The 20342-nt window shown below is 48.4% G+C and overlaps 1 protein-coding gene across 2 annotated transcripts in view; it reads left to right on the forward strand.

Moving 5' to 3' along the window:
* The window catches only part of COL15A1 (collagen type XV alpha 1 chain), a 127624-nt gene that overhangs the window by 38128 nt on the left and 69154 nt on the right, over positions 1–20342 (forward strand). For both annotated transcript variants that reach the window (XM_021927325.2, XM_009188425.4), the window contains 6 exons: positions 4161–4708; positions 5887–5961; positions 7749–7829; positions 13708–13855; positions 17551–17663; positions 20161–20295. In XM_021927325.2, the coding sequence (XP_021783017.2) occupies positions 4161–4708; positions 5887–5961; positions 7749–7829; positions 13708–13855; positions 17551–17663; positions 20161–20295 (1100 nt within the window). The remainder of the gene's footprint in view (positions 1–4160; positions 4709–5886; positions 5962–7748; positions 7830–13707; positions 13856–17550; positions 17664–20160; positions 20296–20342) is intronic.

Genomic DNA, 20342 nt, shown 5'->3' on the forward strand with positions numbered 1-20342 from the left:
GGCAACAAGAGCAAGACTCCGTCTCAAAAAAAAGAAAAGAAAATATAAGACCAGAGTCACATGTATCAGCAGGGATAAATCTAAAAAATACAATACTGAGTGAAAAATAAAAGCAAGTTCCAGAAGAATGCATGCATCATGCCACCATTTACATGAGGTTTCAAACACACACCATGGTTCTACATTCTGTTGGAAACACATATCGAGTGAACATACAAATGCGTGGGAGTGATAAACACCAAATTCACAAGAATGGCTCCTGCCAGGGCATGGGCAGAGGAAAAGGACCGAAGAGAGTTCATGAGAGCTTCGGCTGAATTGATATTGTCTGTCTTAAGTGCAGCGGCGGGCACATACTTGTTCCTCATAATATTATAATTATTTTTTTTAAAGACAGCTCTCACTCTGCCACCCAGGCTGAAGTGCAGTGGGGTGATCATAGCTCACTGTAGCCTCAAACTCCTAAGCTCAAGTGATCCTCCCGGCCCAACTTCCAGAGTAGCAGATTACAGGCACACACCACCACATTCTGCTAATTTTTAAATTTTTTTTGTAGAGATGAGGTCTTTCTATGTTGCCCAGGCTGGTCTCAAACTCCTGGCCTCACCATTCTTCCTACCTTGGCCTCTTAAAACACTGGAATTACAGGTATGAGCCACCATACCTGACCCTATTTTAAAATTTTTAAAAATGATATATATATAGAGAGAGACAGGGTCTTTCTTTGTCGCCCAGGCTGAAGTGCAGTGGCACGATCGTAGTTCACTGCAGCCTCAAACTCTTGGGTTCAAGTGATCCTACCACTTCCGCCTCCCAAATAGCTGAGACTACAGGCACACATGACCACACCCATTAATGTGTAATGTATTTTATTTATCCATTGTTTTTCAAAATGATTTTGACATATAATCACTATAAATAGTATTGAGATTTTTTTCCAAACTAAGTCTTTGAAATTTAGTTTGTAGTTTACATTTATGACACATCTCAGTTGGGAAGACCCATATTTCAAGTGCCCAGTAGCCGTATGTGGCTACTGGTTATCATACCAGACAGGGCAGGGTCTGGTATGATAGAACCCTAGAAGTCACCAGTTACAACCTGATACAACCTTATCCACAGATAGAGTTGTGTCAGGTGACCTCTGCGGTTCTTTTCTAAATGAGCAAGTCTAGATGATGACAACGATGATGATGATGATGATGATGATGATGATGATGATGGCTACTTTTTTTCTTTTTTTTTTTAGACAGGGTTTCTCTTTGTCACCCAGGCTGGAGTGCAGTGGCATGATCATGGCTCACTGCAGCCTTGACCACCTGGGTTCAAGCAATCCTCCCACCTCAGCCTCCTGGGTCGTGGGGACTACAGGTGTGTACCACCTGGCTTTTTTGTTGTTTTGTGGAGATGAGGTCTCACTATGTTGCCCAGGCTGGCCTTGAACTCCTGGGCTCAAGCAATCTGCACTCGTTGTCCTCCCAAAGTGGTGGGATTACTGTTGTGAGCCACAGTGTGTCCAGCCATGATATCCACCACTTTTTAGGCATTTGCCATGTGCCAGCACTTTGTATTATGTCCTTTAACCCTCACAACAAACCTATGGGCTAATTACTCATGTTTTTAAAAATTGTGGTTAAACATACATAGCATAAACTTTGGCATTTTAACCATTTAACAACCAAGTGCCTCATATTGTTCTTTATACTGTATTTTTTTGTGTAACCTAGATATTTCATAATAATTGAGGTTAGTACTGGCCGTGAGCAGCCTTCTCTGTGAGTGTTGTGGAGTCGGGGTCGGGGCACGGCAGTCAGGGCGTCTCCCTCTCCCAGCCACCGAGTACACGTACCCATTCATGGGAAGTTTGAGTTCCTGGACCACCTGGAGTCTTGACTCCATCCTTCTTGCTGCTGAAGGGTCATTGATACAGTAGGCAGACTAGGTGGAGCCCCACCCACCACCCTGGTAGAGACTCCCCCATCTCAGTGAGGCTGCAGCAGTGAATCAGCCAGAAATCACACCAGCCGTGGCTTGAAAATGTCCTGCCACTTACTAGCTGGGTAATCTCGGGCCAGTCATCTCATCTTCCCAAGGGATAAGAGCAGTGAATTTCCAGGGCTGCTGTGAGGACTAAGTAAAACTATGCATGAAAACCACATTGTTATTATTCCTTATAAGGGAGCTCAAGGGCACAGAGGCAGGCTCCCATGTCAGCCTTGCTTTCCTAGTCAGCGCTGCAGGAGTGATTATCCCTGTCCATTGACCTCTTGACGTTGTTCAGTGGATATAATAAAAATAAAGAATAGTGAATGTTTGTTGCATTGCTACCATTATTAACCAGGAGTTTCCCTGGACTGTCTCATTTAGTCATTCTTTTGGAGCCCATTCTAGTGCCTGTATGATAGAGGAAGACACTCAGCCTTGGAGTGGTTCAGTGACTCACTGGAGGTCACAGAGCTACGTAGTTGTGTCTAATAAGATGGTGACAAGTTGGGTAAACTGGAAATCAGGCTGATTCCTCAGGTAGGGCTTTCCTTAGAGGGCCCCTCTAGTGTTTGGGGTTTTTTCTGGAGACCAACCTGCCAAGTCCCCAGAAATCACTCAGGGTCTCAATGGCCTCTGGCCTTTGGCCATAGCCCGGACAGCCATCAGGTGAGTCTGCCCTACCCTCTGGCCTCCAGAGGAGGACACCTCTTGATTCTGATCCTCACTCATTCCAGGCCTCCTCATCTGGTTGAATCCTCAGGATCTGGTTTCACTTCCAAGGCCAAAGGGTGTTACTTGTCCATTGTCCTGGCTGCAGTCATCTTGTCCCCCTCTCTCTGGGACCTGCCTTCCTGTCTCACTGCTGGTACCTTGGTTATCAACTCCAGGAGTGGGTGCATGTTGCTGCAAGCCAGGCTGCAGCCTTCTCGTGGGGAAAATAGTTGGATGGGCCAACATTCTTGAGCCTGGGGTCTTTTTCAGGATACCACAATGGAGCCCCATCATTTCTCCCTGCAAGGTGTGGTGGCATAGCCTCTGGGGTCAGATGCTCTGGGTTTGAAACCTGCATGCAACTTACCTTGAGCAAATTTGTTAATTTCTCTAAGCCTCAGTTTTCTCAGAAGTAAGATGGGGATAACAGTACCTAACCTCGTAGGCTTGTTGTGAGGATTACATGAGCTAATGTATGTAGAGAGCTTAGAGCAGGGCCTGGTACAGAGAGAGCGTAGGGAATGTGGATGATGATGATGGTGATGATGATGGTGGTGATGTCAAAGGCAATGACAATGATGCAAATTTCAATTACTCTGAGGCCTGGGAACACTTCATTCTGTCCCTGATTTTCCCCTCACACTGGAGGGACTTAAACAATAGACCTCAAAACAAAACAAACCTATCAGGTTTTTTTTTTCTTTTTTTTTTTTTTTTTGAGATGGACTCTCCCTCTGTCACTGAGGCTAGAGTGCAGTGGTGCAATCTCAGCTCACTAGAACTGCCACCTCCAGGGTTCAAGTGAATCTCAGGCCTCAGTCTCCAAAGTAGCTGAGATTACAGGCATGTGCCAGCACACCTGGCTAATTTTTGTATTTTTAGTAGAGTCGAGGCTTTACCATGTTGGCCATGCTGACCTCGAACTCCTGACCTCAAGTGATCCACCCGCCTAGGCCTCCCAAAATACTGGGATTACAGGTGTGAGCCACCATGCCTGGCCCCTGTTCAGTTTTATAGTGGGGAAAAAAATCTCCAAGTTGATGGGGGAACATTGTATATTCTAGGGATTACTCATAAGCATTTTCTAAACTGCAGTGGGTTACAAAATCAATTTAGTAGTTCATTACCAGCATGTTTTTAATAAAATGAAACAGAAAAAGAATAATTAAATGGAAAGAAAAATATTTGAGTGCCTGGTGAGTATTAAAAGCCAATCATGTTCTATGAAACTTTTGTTTCAGTGTTACAGATATCTGTCTACACGTGTGTATATTGGGTTGCAATGTAAATGCATTTCTTATTGTGAGTCGTTGTCAAAAACGTTTGAAAAACAACCATTTAGGAACTACAGTTTCAGTGGGGTTCCTGAGTGATCCCGTTTCACTTGTGACTGCATTTCTTCCTCATTTTCAAGCAGAGTGGAATATACCTGTAAGGCATGGTCTCTCTCTCCCTCCCTGCAGAGTCTGCTTCCCAGGGTCACCTGGACCTCACGCAGCTCATCGGTGTCCCGCTGCCCTCGTCTGTATCCTTTGTCACAGGCTACGGTGGCTTCCCGGCCTACAGCTTTGGCCCTGGTGCCAATGTCGGCCGCCCAGCCAGGACTCTTATCCCATCCACCTTCTTCAGGGACTTCGCCATCAGCGTCATGGTGAAGCCCAGCAGCACCCATGGTGGTGTGCTCTTCGCCATCACTGATGCCTTCCAGAAGGTCATCTACCTGGGCCTGCGGCTCTCAGGTGTGGAGGACGGCCACCAGCGGGTCATCCTCTACTACACGGAGCCGGGCTCCCACGTGTCCCAAGAGGCTGCTGCCTTCTCGGTGCCCGTGATGACCCACAGGTGGAACCGCTTCGCCGTGATTGTCCAGGGTGAGGAAGTGGCCCTCCTCGTGGACTGTGAGGAGCACAGCCGCATCCCCTTCCAGCGGTCCCCCCAGGCTTTGACCTTCGAGTCCAGCGCTGGAATCTTCGTGGGCAATGCAGGAGCTACAGGACTTGAGAGATTCACTGTGAGTCAAAGTCCCACTTCAGGTAGACCAGGGAGGTGGATGGTCAGAGACTCACCATGCAACAAATGGAGCAACTATTATTGTTAGTATTTTATTCTTATGTCCTCAAAGAGGCATGCGTGTTATGACAGGAAATAACACTAGGCCTGGAACCCCAAAACCTAGATTTTCATCCTCAGTTTTCAACTTATCTTGTAGATTGGAGACAGTTATCTGGATTCTCTGATCCTCTCTGTTTCCTTATCTGTAAGTGGAGATAAGAAAGCCTACCCCACAGGCTTGTAGGTCAAATAAGATAACCTGTGTGAAAACACTTTGTACGTTTTAAGATTTTATATAAAAGAGCAAGGTTTGTTATAGCCCTAAATGATTTGATCTTTGGATATGGGTGGCAATTGCACTTAAGTAATTTCTGAAAAGGTGGGATACACTAGAATACCAGAGTGAGAGGTGGCTTTTCCCTCCTTCTAGGCAATGTGCACTTAAAAAAATTAAACTGACTTTACTATCAAAATGGGCTTTTATGTATAAAGCATTCTCAAGATCACTAAGTTATTGTAGGTACTCATTTAGTCAGCCCACGTATTTACTGATGTCTCATTGGTGAACAGGACAGCACCATGGGCTGGAGTCTGGGTTTATCTGGAGTAGAGTGAAAGACACTGGAGAATGTTAAGAAGTTAAAATCCGATGGGCAATTTTTAAATGCTCACTTTGGGAGCCTCGTGGAGAGGAAGCTGTCAGGTGTGGGGAGAGGGGCTGAGAGTGGAGGCAGGGAGGCTGCAGCAGCCCTTCTTGGGATGGGCCTTCAAACCCAGAAGCGTTGAGCTGCAGGGGAAAGAGCTTTCTGGGAGAGGGAGACGTGTGTTTCAGGGCCTGCCACTGACAAGCTGGGGACCTGGAGACAGGAGGCTGCTGTAGTGCCCATACTTGAACACTATGCTCCCCAAGGACCTCTCTGGCCCAGGGGTCAGTATGATACTGGCCCAAGGAGAATCCCCCCATAACTGAGAGTGGGCCAAGAGGTGGCCTGGCTTTGTGGTTGAGGCCACAGGCCATACATCCTCACTCCCGTGCTTTTACCTGTGCTTCTCCATTACAAAAACAATCAAGTCTTCCACTGGCAGTCATGCTGTGAACATGCAAACCATGGCTTCTGATCCCTCTCTTTTCCCCAGGGCTCCCTCCAGCAGCTCACCGTGCACCCTGACCCCAGGACTCCTGAGGAGCTGTGCGACCCCGAAGAGTCCTCGGTGAGCTCCCCTACCATCCCACAGAGGGCCCTGCAACCCCAGCAGCTGGGGCCTGGGGAGGGCTGGATGCCCAGACAGTGGCGTGGAGTTTCTGAAACCTCTCATTTTGGCAAGTGCTGCCTCAAGTCCTATTTTGGGCTTTTGGCGTGATTTCACTTTTTAAAGAGTGTCAGCCATCTCTGGTGCGGGGAGCTGTGTTTCTTATAAGGTGTCAGGATCTTCCATGGCTGTGGCCGTCAATGGCCTGCTTTCCTGCCTTCTTGCCAAGAAATGGTGTCAGGATTCTAAAATCAAAGTTAAAACTGAGATATTCTGGGAGTAAAGTCCCATAAAAAACGATCCTCAACTTAGCTTTTATGCTTGGCAAATGATTTCGTTCCTAAGCTGGTGGGCAGGAAAAAAAAAGATGACTCCTTCTTCCTTCCCTCCTTCCCTTCCTCTAAGGATTGACTGAGCACCTGCTGGGTGACAGCCCTGGGTAGGTGCTGGAGATAAAGGGATAACTGGGAACTGTTTAATAAGCTGCTCATATGCACTTCCATACCAAAATACAGTGGCAGAGCGCAGTGTGATGGGAACACGGGGAGATCCTCAAACCCAAACTCAACGTGTCAGGTGGGAGCAGGAAGAGGAAAGAGGCGGAACTTGAAACAAGTTAGGGAGCAGGTGATGCCTGAACAATGGCAAGGGTGAGTCCTCCCAGGGACAAGGGGTCCCAGGATGCAGTCAGAGGCGAGCAGAAGGTAGCACATTCCTACAATTCCTGTTGCTCTTTGGGTGGCGTCAACCCCGCAACAGAACATAAATTGATCTCGTTAACTTTATGAAAAACAAAATGCTGTGGATTCTGTTGGAAAGCCCCTGAGAAGTGGCATTTGGGCCCATGAGAATGCCTGTGTTCCATGAGCCAGTGGTCCCAGCCTGACAGTCATGTGATGCTGATTAGTGTAGTCTCGTGTTCGTCTCTGCATTACCAGTAATACTGAAAAAGTAGAAACAACCCAAGGGTCCAAGAACAAAGGACTGGTCACAAAATCACAGCACTCGGGCTCCTTGTGTGCCTTTAGGAGGCTAATTAGAAAGATTAGGTAACGCCAGGAAGTCATGATTCGGCTGTAATGGTTCCCAGCGCAAGATTCCAATGACAGCCTCACAAAGGTTGGGAGAGTGGTGGGGACCTGGATAGAATGAAAGACCGTATGTTAGAGTGTAAAATGATTGTGTATTTTGTTTGAGCAATAAAATGTGGAAAGAAATATAATGAACAACCAGGCTGGGTGCAGTAGCTCACGCCTGTAATCCCAGCACTTTGGGAGGCTGAGGTGGGTGGATCACTTGTGGTCAGGAGTTCGAGACCAGCCTGGCCAACATGGTGAAACCCCATCTCTACTAAAAATACAAAAATTAGCCAGGTGTGGTGGTGCGTGCCTGTAATCCCAGCTACTCGGGAGGCTGAGGCAGGAGAATCATTTGAACCCAGGAGGCAGAGTTTGCAGTGAGCCGAGATTGCACCACTGCATTCCAGCCTGGGTGACAGAGTAAGAGGGACCCTGTCTCAAAAAAATAAAAAAATAAAATAAATAAATAAAACAAATAACCAACCATGCACACTGCACACCCGCTGTCTCCTTAACCCCACTCTGTCTCTGATAGACACACACACACATACACACACGGTTCCTCTGTAGGAGAGTCGGTTTGTCAGTTTCTGTGACTTTCCCAGTTGTCCAACTGTTATGGGCCCTGCCCACTCTGCCCAGTATGTGGCACAGTTTGTCTCCACACAGGCATCTGGAGAGACCAGTGGGCTGCAGGAGGCGGACGGAGTAGCTGAGATCTTAGAAGCTGTCACCTACACTCAAGCCCCGGTGAGTACTGGGATGCTGTGCCATGTGATCTTGGTCAGCTTTTAGCAGGCTGAGAATTACTAGAGGGACCCCAGAGCCCTGGGTCTGACCTCTTTGTTTTCAGACCTGTGAGCTTAATCGTTGACTCATCTGGGAAGGTCAGGAAAGCCAACCAATGGGCACTTTGCAAAATCCCCTGGTGAACTGGAACACCAGCTCCCTCAGTGCCACCCTGTGTTCGTGACCATCAGAGGGCTGTCAAGGGCAAACGCTGTGCTCTATTGCTTTGGAACCTTGGGTAAAAAGCCTGTGGCCTTGGGTAACTTACTCAACCATTCTGAACCTCAACTCCTCTTCCAAGAATGGTGATTCTAATAGCCCTATCTCATAGGGTTGTTTCCAGGGGTAGATGATGAAGTACAGGGGCAAGCCTTAGCCCAGCATCTGGCATGAGAGAAACGGCCCTGAACGATGGCTCTTGTTACATTTGCTCAGGGCTCCAGCTGTGAAAGCACAGTCAGGACCCTAGTCTTGTGAGTCACAGAGTCCTCCAGGGAGCTCATTTCTGACGCATGGGAAAGGCAATCCTAACTTCCAGTGTCCTAGACCTCTTCCCTCCTGGGGATGCACCTTGTGGCTGAGACGTGGAAGTGGTTTTGAAAGCACTGAGTCAGACTGTGGGGACTATGGGGACACCCAGGAGCCTGTTTTTAATGAAAACAGCAAGCAGCAGCGGAGTCACTAAATACAGCAGAGCTTCAGCCATCTCCTTGCCTGGTTGGGCTACTTTGTAAACTCATCTCTAATAGAAATCAGGGAAATGGAAATAAGGCAGTGGCTGGAGATTACAGACCTTGGGCAGCAGCAGGGCTGTGGATGCAGCAGAGCTGTGGATGCAGCAGAATAGAACTAGAGTCTGTTAGCACTGGAAGGACCTAAAAGTCCTTCTGTACATCTCTTTCTGTACAGAGGTGTACAGAAAACTGCCCTTTGTATACAAACTGAGCAAACCAAGGCCCAGAGAGGGGAAGACACTGACTCAAGGGTGTGTGGGCAGGACTGGGTTAACAGCATGAGTCTCCTGATGACCATCCATGGGGTCATGGCCTGGGTAGTATTGCAAAAGTCCATCCCCAGGATGGCAGCCAACTCTTGGCCAGCTGGGATGAAGGAAGTCAAGGGTCCAAGTTGCTTGCCTACCTAGTGATTGGGGAGGGCAACTGCTTTGGGTGGTGTGGCTATCCTGTGTGCCCATCAGCCCTTGGCCATCCCACTGGCATGTCCCAACCTGGGGCAGCAGGGCACAGAGTGCCCTTCACATCTGATGCTGCCCTGTGCACCAGTTCACAATTCACAGTGAGGCCAACTTGGGCACAGGTGCCACAGCCCAAGGTGGCCCTGAGAGAGGGACAGGAAAGGAGAGTGGGGTTTGAGCCTGAGGTGATCACCTCAGGATAGGGAGAGGAGTAAGGCAGAGAAGCTTGGGATGGGGCACCGGAGCTGGGCAACTTTGGACAGAGGTAGAGAAGTGGGAGGGGAAGGAAGAGAATTGGCATTTCTTGATACCACTGTGTACTTGGTGCTACTGTATACATGATTTCACTTTTGTTTCTTGCCACCCTGAAGGTAGGTGGCATCAGCCCCATTGTGCAGATTCAGAAATGAATGCCCAGGAGGTGGGGTGGCTCTGCCAGGGTCACAGGGTAGTGAAGTCAGGACTCAAGCCAGGCCCCACTGACTCCCCAGCCTTGGACCCTCCCCAGGACCATGGCACTGCAGGCACTGGGGCAGATGTGGGGCACGTGTCAGCCAAGGGGGGCTATGAAATCAATCCCCAGACTCTCTGGAAAAGTGAAAAAGAAAAAGTTGTTGGTGATTTGATGGACTTGGTGGCCTCTGGGGAACCTCAAACACTTTCTTTCCATGCTTCCCCAGCCCCACTTTTCTCAGTGGTTTTATGGGAACTGGTGCAAATCAGAGTTCCACCAAGCGTGAATCCCAGCTCTGCCACTTACTGACTCTTGACCTTGAGCAAGTGACTTAAGCTCTCCAAGGCTCAGTTTCCTCCTTGGTTACAATACAGCGGACCTGCCTCACAGGGTTAGTGTGAGAATTAGACGAATTGCCCTGTGCAAAATGCTTGGACAGTGTCTGTTGTTGCTACTGCTGACCAATGAAACCCATTGGTTGTGAGGATTAAGGGAGGTGATGTGATGTGTCAGAGAGCAGCTCAGGGCTGGACTCAGCACCGGGCATAGTGCAGATGCCTTGTTCCCCTTGGGGCCTCCTGGTTGGCCGGTGGCTGGGGCTGACAGGCATGCCAAACCCCTGTGGCTGCCTTCAGTTATTAAGGGGATTCCCCTGGGCTGTGCCTCGAGGCCTGGCGGTCCTGACCTTAACCTGTCTGTTCCCGATGGTCAGAATGCCTTCCCTGTGCGCCTGTCTGTCTGCGCCACAGTTCACGCGCTTCCGTGTGCTTCCATTTCCTTTAGTCTCATTTGCAGGGAGGTGTTTGGAGTCTCTTCTACATAGGAGGGCACTGAGGTCATGGAGATGATTGCTGGAGGCCACCCAGCCTGAAGGTGGCAGAGCCAGGTCTCCAGCCCAGGGTCCAGAGTGCACTCATTCATGCCACCCCTGAGCTGGGGACTTCCCCCTTTTAACATCTCCTGGAAGGGCTTTATGGCTTTTTTCAGCCGCCACCCTCTAGGACGGGGAATTTCCCTCTTCAGCTCAGACAGTCCCCCCTTCCCTTGTCTGTCTGGCTTCTTTCTTGGAATGAATCTCACTTCCCCATCCTCAGCCTTTCCAGCCTGCCACCCTTTGAGACATGAGCCATCGCCAGTGAACTGAATTGCAGACTTTCTGAGTGGACAGGGACTAGAAAGTCCGCCCCTCCTTGCTCTCTTTCCCATTTAGGGTCGAGGTCCTTGCTATCCAATTCTTTGCATTTTCAGAAAGTTCTATGCTGTTGGAATGAACATCCCTATGGTTCTCAGCCCTGGCTGTGCATCAGGGTCATTTGTTGTAAGTGTGTGTCGGGGGTGGGGGTGGCATGGGGGTTTGGGGAGGCACTGTGGGTGAGGCTTGGTCTTTAAAAGCAGATTCTTGCCTGGGCTGCAGACCTGGATGTTCAACTTCAGTAGATCTGGAGTGAGAGATCCCTAGAATCTGTATTGACAAAAAGCTCCGCAGGTGATTCTGGTCCTCAGCCAGGGCCTCTTTCCCAACCACACCCAGATGCTCACAGTTCTCTGGACAGACCAGCACTTTCTCTCCTCCATGGCGCCTTAGTTCCTGCGGTTCTGTTTGCCTGGAGGGCCCCTCCCAGCTCCCCTTTCTGCGTGGCAAGTTCCTACTTAGCCTTCAGGCTCCAGTCCACATCCTCTCCTTGGAGGCCATTGTTTAGCTAAGCCCCCTCCTCCCTCTTGGCTCTCACTCCCGCCATCCCATGCATCACACCGAATCGTGGTTTGTTGCGTCTGGTCTAGGTCTGGGGCTTCTCCATTGCCTGACAACTTGAGGACAGACATTCTGTCTTAGTTATTCATTTCTGTGTCCCCAGGGCTCAGCCAAGGACCTGGCACACAGTAGGGCCTCTGGAAATATGTGCAGAATGAGTAAATCTGATTGTGTGTACGTGAGCCTGGGCTCAGCAAATTGCAACACTTTTAATAACAGTTCTTCGGACTTGAGATTCCTATTTTGTCACAGGCCACACTGGATCCCCATCCACGTTGACCTCTGAAAACCAAAGCTACCTACTTGAGGCAGGTCCTGTGACCCTCACTCCTGAGGGTCAGCTCACCAGAACCATGCCCTGTCCTTGCAGGGGGCTTGGGATGCCTTGTTGGGAGTTTGACAAAAGAAGGTTTTGGCTGATGGGATGGATTCCAACTTCAGCCACCCTGAGTTACAGAGCTCAACCCCCATCCCGTTGTCTTCCTGTGTTTCCCGAACCCTCACCTGCCCTGCCTGCCTCATCCCAAAGCCCAAATGCCTTATAGAGCACCTTTGCTACCAGCCACCAGCAGCCTCACTCCAGACTAGAGATGAGCATTCAGGGGCTTGAGCACTGGTTCCTGAACCAGTGATGGAGTGGCTTTTGCCTTGATCCCTCACAGGGAGAGGAGAGAAACCTCCTGGGTAGGGGTCTTTATCTACCCTGCTAGATGAACATCCATCTGGGTGAAACGGGGACATCCCACCTGGTCTTGTTCACAACCTTCCCTGGGGAGGTACCTGCTCTGTGCTCCTACTGCTGCCCTGGTTCCTGCCTTGTGGACTTCTTTAGCGCCACCTCCCAGTCACCTGGCATAAGCTCAGTTCCCCTAGTCCATGATCACACTGCCACCAGCGAGGACTCTCTAAAACACACAGCTGCCCCCACCACTTCCTCGCCCAATGCTTCCCAGTGGCTGTCTGTGACCCTTGGGTTCAAGCCCATTCTTCTCCCCATAGAACCAGACCCTCCCTCTCCCTGCCTCCCTGGGCTCTGTTCCACTGCGTACCTCCTCAAGCCCTGGGCTCTTGCCACGCTCAAGTTGCCAGGCCCTGACTTCCATCAACCCTCCACCCCTGTGCTCTGAAACCCTGCTCATTCTCCAAGGCCCAACTCCTTAAAGCCTTTCCTCCCACCTCCACCCTGAAGATTTTACAGTACAGTAGAATCCATGGTGATTGTCTCTGGGTGTTAGGACTCAAGGTGATTTCTCTTTTTGCTCCTCTGCACTTACAGTGTTTTCAGTAATGAATATGGAATATTTCTGTACTAAACATAAAGGTGTGCTTAGCCCTTCCATGCATTTTCTATTTCCTGCCTTCAAGTAGTTCTTTATTGTCCTCATTTTTACAGAGGAGGAAGCTGAGGCTCAGTGAAGCTCCATGACTTGCCCAACATAACTGAGCTTATAAGTGGAGAGCTGGGATTTGATCCAGGTCTGACTGTAAGAACTGAACTATTACATTCTAAATTATGGAGCTTCTAAGAATCCTCCTTGTTCCATGGACCAGAAATTTATTGATTTACTAGATTCTGAATTAAGGAAACAACCTTCTGTTATTAGTCAGGATAGGTAAGTGATGCTACAGTAACAAATTAACCTTAAAATCTTAGTGCTTTAAAAAACAAAGATTGGTTTCTTGTTCATACCACGAGTTCAACACTGATCCACAGGATTCTTCTATGCATCCCCAGCCCCTTGAGCTTAGAAGGTGATGAGGCTATCTGAATGCTGATGAGCCCTGGGTCCCGTGAGCTGCTGCTTGGGTCCAGGGGTGATGTCGTGACTTTCAGAGCCCATGCCAGGATTTCTGCCTAGATCACTGAAGCACTCTGTGTTTCTGTTGGGTTTTTGTTTGTTTGTTTTTCTCTAGTTGGTAACGTTGGTTGAGACACTGACTGGCTTTGGGAAAACTATGTAGATGCTGAAGTTTCCTTGGAAGGAACCATACCCATCTTTCATTTTCATAGGTGTTTATGACTAGTGCACATCTGGCATCGAATTTATATGCAGTTTATTGAGTGCAGCCTGGTTCATTCATTTGTTCACTAATTCATTTAATCATTCCCTCATCTAACAGATCTTTAATGGGCACCTCCTCTGGCTGATCTGGGATTTGGGAATCACGGAAATATGATCCCTGTGCTCAGAGAGTTTTGGCTGAGATGAATAGTCTGACTGTCAACTGAACAGAATCTAATGACCTCTAGTAGGCACCTCTTTCAGGCCCTGGGAGGTACAGCCATTGCCCAGGTAGACACCAAGCGGGGCCAAGCTTTCCCCTTGGTTTATTCAGCATCTTGTGGATATATTATTTTCTCCAATGATATTCACTGTCACTTCTTCTGCTTTACTGCCAAGTACATCATTTTGCGTCTCATTTTTCCTCCTTTCAGCCCAAAGAAGCAAAAGTTGAACCCATAAACACACCTCCAACTCCATCCTCCCCCTTTGAGGACATGGAACTTTCCGGTGAACCTGTACCTGAGGGGACCCCGGAAACCACCAACATGAGCATCATCCAGCACAGCAGCCCTGAACAAGGCAAGTCCAGATGCACATGCCTACATAGTGGCCTTTTATTAGGTGATTACTATGTGTCCAGCCGGGGCCACATACGTAACATACAGAATCTCATTTAACCTTCCCCTCAACCCTTTAAGAAAGGGTGAGAACCACCCTCATTTTACAGGCAAGATGAGGAAATTGAGCCACAAAGAAGTTAAGTAACCCAGCCAGGAGCAAACGGCTTGTGGATGGCAGAGCTGGCATTTGATCTCAGATAGCAGAGCTTCTAACCCCCAGATCTGGAGCTTCTGACTCCCACACTCTACCCCTTCTGGGGTTTAACAGAAAAGTTTGTAATAATCCTTGCTGTTTGTTGAATACCTACGGTGTGCCAAGTGTTTGGATATTTTGTCTCCAACACTGACAGCATACCGCCTACTCAATAGCACTAGCCACTATTTTATAGGTGGAAAAACCAACACTTGGAAAAGCTAAGTCCAGAGTCCCAACCCTTTCTGACTTTTGCCACAAACTCCCCAACTCTCAGAGGATCAGCTAAACTCCTGTGTGGCACAAGTGAGAAACTGATGGCCAGAGAGGGGCCGGTTACTCAGCAAGGCAGCAGCAGTCCCTAGGAGAAGAGCTGGTCCCCTGGCTGCCCATCCAGGGCTCTGGCCCCTGTCTCTTGTCCCCCTACCCGTGCGGAGGAGCACTGGCAAAAGCCCAGGCATCAAACACTATCCCCAAGCACTAGCTTGGCATATGCCCAAGCCCTGAGATCGCTTGTGGTTATTGTCATTTCTCAGAGGGGCCGTCACTTCAGACTGAAGATGTAAGTACACGATCATTCCTGGCAGCACTGTTCTCAGGAACAAAAACAATCCAAACTGCCCACAGTAGGGATTGGTTGAGCAAATTCTATTTCATTCATACATACAGCCCTGACATTGGTGATACAGATCTGATTTAATGACCCAGGGACATACTCGTGGTATAGTCCACCAAAAAAGCAAATTCCAAAACTATGTGTCTATGACCCTAATTTTGAATATGTTATTTATATCTATTTACATATAGCTATGTAGAGTGATGTGTGTATGTATTAGATACATCACATATTAGACGTAATATTCATCAAAATGTTATAAGCAGTTATCTCTGAGTGGTAGGATTATGGATGGTTTTTACTTTCTTTATTGTACTTCTGTATTTTATTAATACAAGTCTTCTACAATAATATGTATCACTATTCTTTTTGGTTCTGTCATCAGTTAATGAGTGTTATTTTAACAACTAAATTTGGGGAGTCTGTGGGTCAGAGAAGGTATAGAGAACTGGAGAGAAAACATTGTAGGATAATTTAATAACGTCATGACAGAGCCAAGGAGGCTGGGTGTTGCTGTGGAAATACTGCCCGCTGGGGAGAGTCAGACAGCTTGGAAGGAGGCCCTGCCTAGCTCCCTATTTGCTGTCGGCCTGGGGCAAGTTGCTGATCAGTTTCCAAGCTTCAGATTCCTTAGCCATCCTCTGGGAGCGTGAACAATCCCCGCTACCGGGTGGATGAGAGGGCTGAATCTGGCCGCGGTTGTGGAAGTGGTTTCTGAATTGCGAATGCTTTTCTCAGGGGTGGAATTAGGATCTCTGAGCAAGGGGGTAAGGCGAAGGGACTGGGGCGAGGACTTTCCTAGACTGAGGAGATGAGGTCCACGTGGGGACTGGGCTCTAATCCCAATGCAGCTCGCCTGTTCCCGGTATCAGCCACACTCAGTCGAAAGCAACGGAGCTAGCCAAATTGTCCTTTTCTTCTTGATGTGTAGACAGCCCGGACGGTGGGAGAAAGCCCTGGCTAAGCAAAGCCCCTAATACTTGCATTCGGAGCTTCCCTGACGCCATTTTGGCCCGTGGAAGGGGCCACCCCACCTCCTTCGTCCCAGGGGTCAGGCCGTGGAGACCAGGCAATCGGCTGCTTGCACGGCACCCCCTGGTGGTCAGAGCAGGGAGGACGAGCGTGCTCGACCCGTGCTGGCCACGCTTCCATCACAGGATGGGACAGGAGTGGGTAGCAGGGCAGAGTCCTTTGGAGGATTTCGCACCTCCCCCAGAGTTATTGTGACCATGGGACCTGCGTGAGCACAGCGTGTGTGGGAAGGGCCTGGCCCAGGGACAGGCTGACCTGGCTTCAGGGCCCTTCCCAGCCTCAGTCTCATTCCCAGGGTTAATAATACTGAGGTGTTAATGTGTGGGTCCGGCAGGACACACCTGTTACAGGGTGATAGTGGGATTTCCACCCAGGATCTGCCCACCTGCAGGAAGGTGGTGGGAGGGGTCCCGGTGGGCAGGACAGGTGGGCCAGCAGGAGGGTTGCTGCTGGTCAATCTTGGGACAATCTTGGCATTGGCCCAGCCATAATAGGCATGCAGTTATGGTAGCGCATTTTTTTTTTTTTTTGAGATAGGGTCTTGCTCTGTCACCCAGACTGGAGTGCAGTGGCACAATCATGGCTCACTGCAGCCTTAACCTGCCAGATGTGAGCTCCCTCCTCAGGCTCCTGAGCAGCTGGGTCTACAGCCACATGCCACAATGCCTGGCTAATTTTTTTTTTTATTTTAGTAGAGATGGGGTCTCGCTATGTTGCCAAGGCTGGTCTTGAACTCCTGAGCTCAAATGATCCTCCTGCCTCAGCCTCCCAAAATACTGGGATTACAGGCATGAGCCACCATGCCTGGCCAATGAATAATTTTCTTTGTTTCAAAACTCCGTTTGCTTCTTCTTCTTCTTCTTTTTTTTTTTTTTTTTTGAGATGGACTCTCACTCTGTTACCCAGGCTGGAGTGCAGTGGTGCAATCTCAGCTCTACAACCTCTGCCCACTGCAACCTCTGCCTCCTGGGTTCAAGTGATTCTCCTGCCTCGGCCTCCCAAGTAGCTGGGATTACAGGCATGTGCTATCACACCTGGCTAATTTTTGTATTTTCAGTAGAGATGGGATTTCTCCGTGTTGCTCAGGCTGGTCTCGAACTCCTGACCTCAAGTGATCTGCCCACCTCGGCCTCCGATTCCAGGCTGCTTTTTAAATTGCAAAAGAAATATATGCATGTGGGAACGATTAAATTAATGCTCGGTTGTATAAACCAGAAAAATAATAGTTTCCTCTTCTTAAACTCCTATCTTCTGGAAAATATCACTACTAAACACTGTGGTTTAGCCAAGTATATAAATATATAAGCACATACATATACATATATATGTATATATTATATACGTCATATAGTAATCATTACATAACATGAATATTATATATATAATAATGATAAAATACTCATTCTATTTTACACACATAAAACCATATCAACAATGAACATTTGTCAATTGCTTACTATATGCCAGGGACTGTCCTCAATGCTTTATTTGCATTAGCTTACTTAGTTCTTGTGACACATAGTACTCAAAGCAACCCTATGAGGTGAGAATTATTGTAATTCCCCATTTCTAGAAAAGGAACATGAGGCAGAGGTTGAGCGACTTGTCTGCAGGTGGTGCCAGAGCTTGGAATGAAAACCACACATACCTTGCCATGTATGTTGTTCTGCAACTTGGTTTTTTTTTTTTCCGCCACTTGACTCTGTGTCATGGTATCTGAACATCTTTCCAAGTTAGTTGGTGAAGAGATACTTCATTCTTTTCCAAAACTGCAAAATGTAGTTATTGATAGCAGAATGCCTGCTTCCTGTAGGGTCTGGTGAGATCCTGAATGACACACTGGAGGGGATTCATTCTGTGGATGGTGACCCCATTACTGACAGCGGCTCAGGGGCTGGGGCCTTCCTTGACATAGCTGAAGAAAAGGTGAGTAGATGGTAAATTTCATTTGATTAGTCAGTAATAGACTTGTTTGCTTATTTCAAACTTGATGATGATTTTATTGGGCACCAGAGAGAACCACAAGATTTTGGTTGAACAGCATCAAGATTGCTTCTGTCCTCATGGTACAGAGATCAGAGTCCCAGGGCCACAGAGGCTCTCCAGGGATGCACAGAACTGGTGGGGGATATGCAGTGCAAGCTTGTCCTCACACTTGACTGTGACGAGTGTCCAGGCCTCACCAGTGCACTCCCGCCCTCCTGCTCAGTTGTGAAGACACATAGCTTTATCAACCCTCTGAGTCCCCTTCAAGACAGAATCAGATTAACTGCAGGTGCATTCATGCTACTGTTTGGTAATTGACTTTTACACCTGCGAAGCCAGTTTTGAAATGCTGAGCTCCCTAGGGTGCAAAATTAAAGCATAAATAGTTTTCTCACAATGGCTCCTGCTGAAAACCCACAATGCCAGCTCATTCCTTCCCTTCTCCTGGGATGAAAACTTCAGACAGTTCTCACAGCTCTCTCAGTCACTATCTGGTAACAGTCAATTTTCACAGATATTTAAAAGTCAAGCCCAGCATAATATCAAAAATTCAACAAAATTACAAGCACAGTTTCCCCTCTTCTACTCTCAGGCCTGCTGTAGACTAGGAACCTGCCAGGAAAGGGAAGCATGGTTAGGGGTTTCCTCTCTATTTTCTTTCTTCTTTCTCCTCCTTATCCTCATGACCTCCCCATCCTCTAGAACTATTTTTAACATCTGCAGGGGCTGGCCCACCTGGAGAAATGGGCACAGTCATATTTGGCTGGTGAAATTGTGATCTGGGCTTTTGGTGTGGAAGATGCCTGATTGTTGGAACTCTCTCTTATGGGGGCTTTTGTGGTTCCTGGGAGGTCTTCCTGCAGGAGATCTAGGATCAAAATTCCATAGTTGGCCTTGTAACTTCTGCCCGGGCTTCCACCCCATACAGGGTGCCCAGATCTTCTGTGTGTCCGTTTGACTACAGCCCATTTCAGCCAGCAACTTTTGAAGAGATTTTATCTTGTCTATCTCCAGCAAAGCAACTGCAGGACAAATACCCCTCCCTTCTCCGTCCCCCTCCTCTCCTCTCCCCTTTCCCTCTCACCTCCTCTTTCCCTCCTCTCCGCTTTTATTTTCTCCCCTCCTCTCCCCTTTCCTCCCCTCCCCTTCTCTTCCCACTTCCCTCTTCTTCTCATTCTCCCTCACCTCCCCCTCCTCTCCTCTCCCTTTCCCCTCTCTTCCTTTGTCCCTCTCTCCCAACTCTGAATCTAAATGGCTTCCTCTATTTTGTCGCCCTGGAGAAAATCACACACCAGTCCCTGAGCCTCCCACATTCCAGGAAATACATGGAGCTCACCAAATACCCAGCTCACCAAATACCCAGCTCACCAAATGGTTTGGAGTGAGGAGAGGGGAGGAGAAGAGCCACAGTACACTGGAAATTCTTTCCAAAGGAATTCTTGCTCTCCAGGCACCCATCCCCAAAATGAGTCCTGTGCAGTTTCTTACACAGCCTGGAGGTAGGAGATGGGCAGGAGCTGGTAGAACAGGTGCCATTTCCTTGTCTTAGCATGGGGAGATTACCTGATGCCTGTGAACTTGCACTTGCCCTTTGGGGCTTTAGCTGACGCTGAGTCACAAAGAGTCTCATTTTAACATCCCAGGACCTCAACTTTCCTCTCACTGTTTTTTGGGACAGTAATTCTGCAAGGATTTATTATGTTTTATGAAAAAGGGGCTCTGTGGTCAAATGACTTTGGGAAAAGCTGTATTCTACATTCTTCTTTTTATAGATTCTGAGAAATCCTGCAGCAAGGAAATCTTTTTAACTTTGATTAGCCTAGTGTTTTTTGTAACCAAAAGAACCATATTTTTGCAATAGATAAGTAAACAAACATTGGGAAATGAAGATAGGACATATTTGCTGTCACCAGCTCCAAAGCTGCTCTCTCTTTCCATTTCCCCCATTGCTATGAAACCTTCAGAGAATCTGCCTGTGCATTCCCAAAGGAAACTGAGTCACAGGGAGAGAGAAGAAGCAGGAATGTCTCTGTCTCCCAGCCTAGAGAAGGCTGAGGAGGACAGAGGTGCTGCCTACACATTTCTGAAGCACTGTCATGGGCAAAGACATTGTCTAATGCCTTCTGGATGGGTATATGGGGAGGTCACAGGGAGGCAATGGGTCTCAGTAGAAGTATCTAGAGCTAGACCAGGCTGACTCAGGAGCAGTGATTTCCGTGTTAGTGGAGGTACAAACACAGAATCACACACCAGACATAGGTGCCTGGGCGGTCTTTCCCATCCCTGGATTTATGAAACCATAGATGTGAAAGTCCTGGAGTGAAGAAGCTACAGAAATGCAGGTGGCTGGAGGAGGCTAGGCAGTCTGTTCTCTCCAGCCACAGGCATGTTGATGGGAGCCCAGAGACATGGTCTCTTGTGATGCCTTTGTTTTCAGAATTTAGCAGCAACAGCCATGGGGCTGGCCGAGGCGCCCATCAGCACTGCTGGAGAAGCAGAGGCCGGCAGTGTGCCCACTGGGGGACCGACCCTCTCTGTGTCCACCCAGAACCCAGAGGAAGGGGTCACTCCAGTAAGTAGCTCAGAGTGCAAGCTCCCCTTCACCTGTGTCTGGGGTTG

This window comes from Papio anubis, chromosome 13, assembly GCF_008728515.1.
Source record: "Papio anubis isolate 15944 chromosome 13, Panubis1.0, whole genome shotgun sequence".
Taxonomy (NCBI): domain Eukaryota; kingdom Metazoa; phylum Chordata; class Mammalia; order Primates; family Cercopithecidae; genus Papio; species Papio anubis.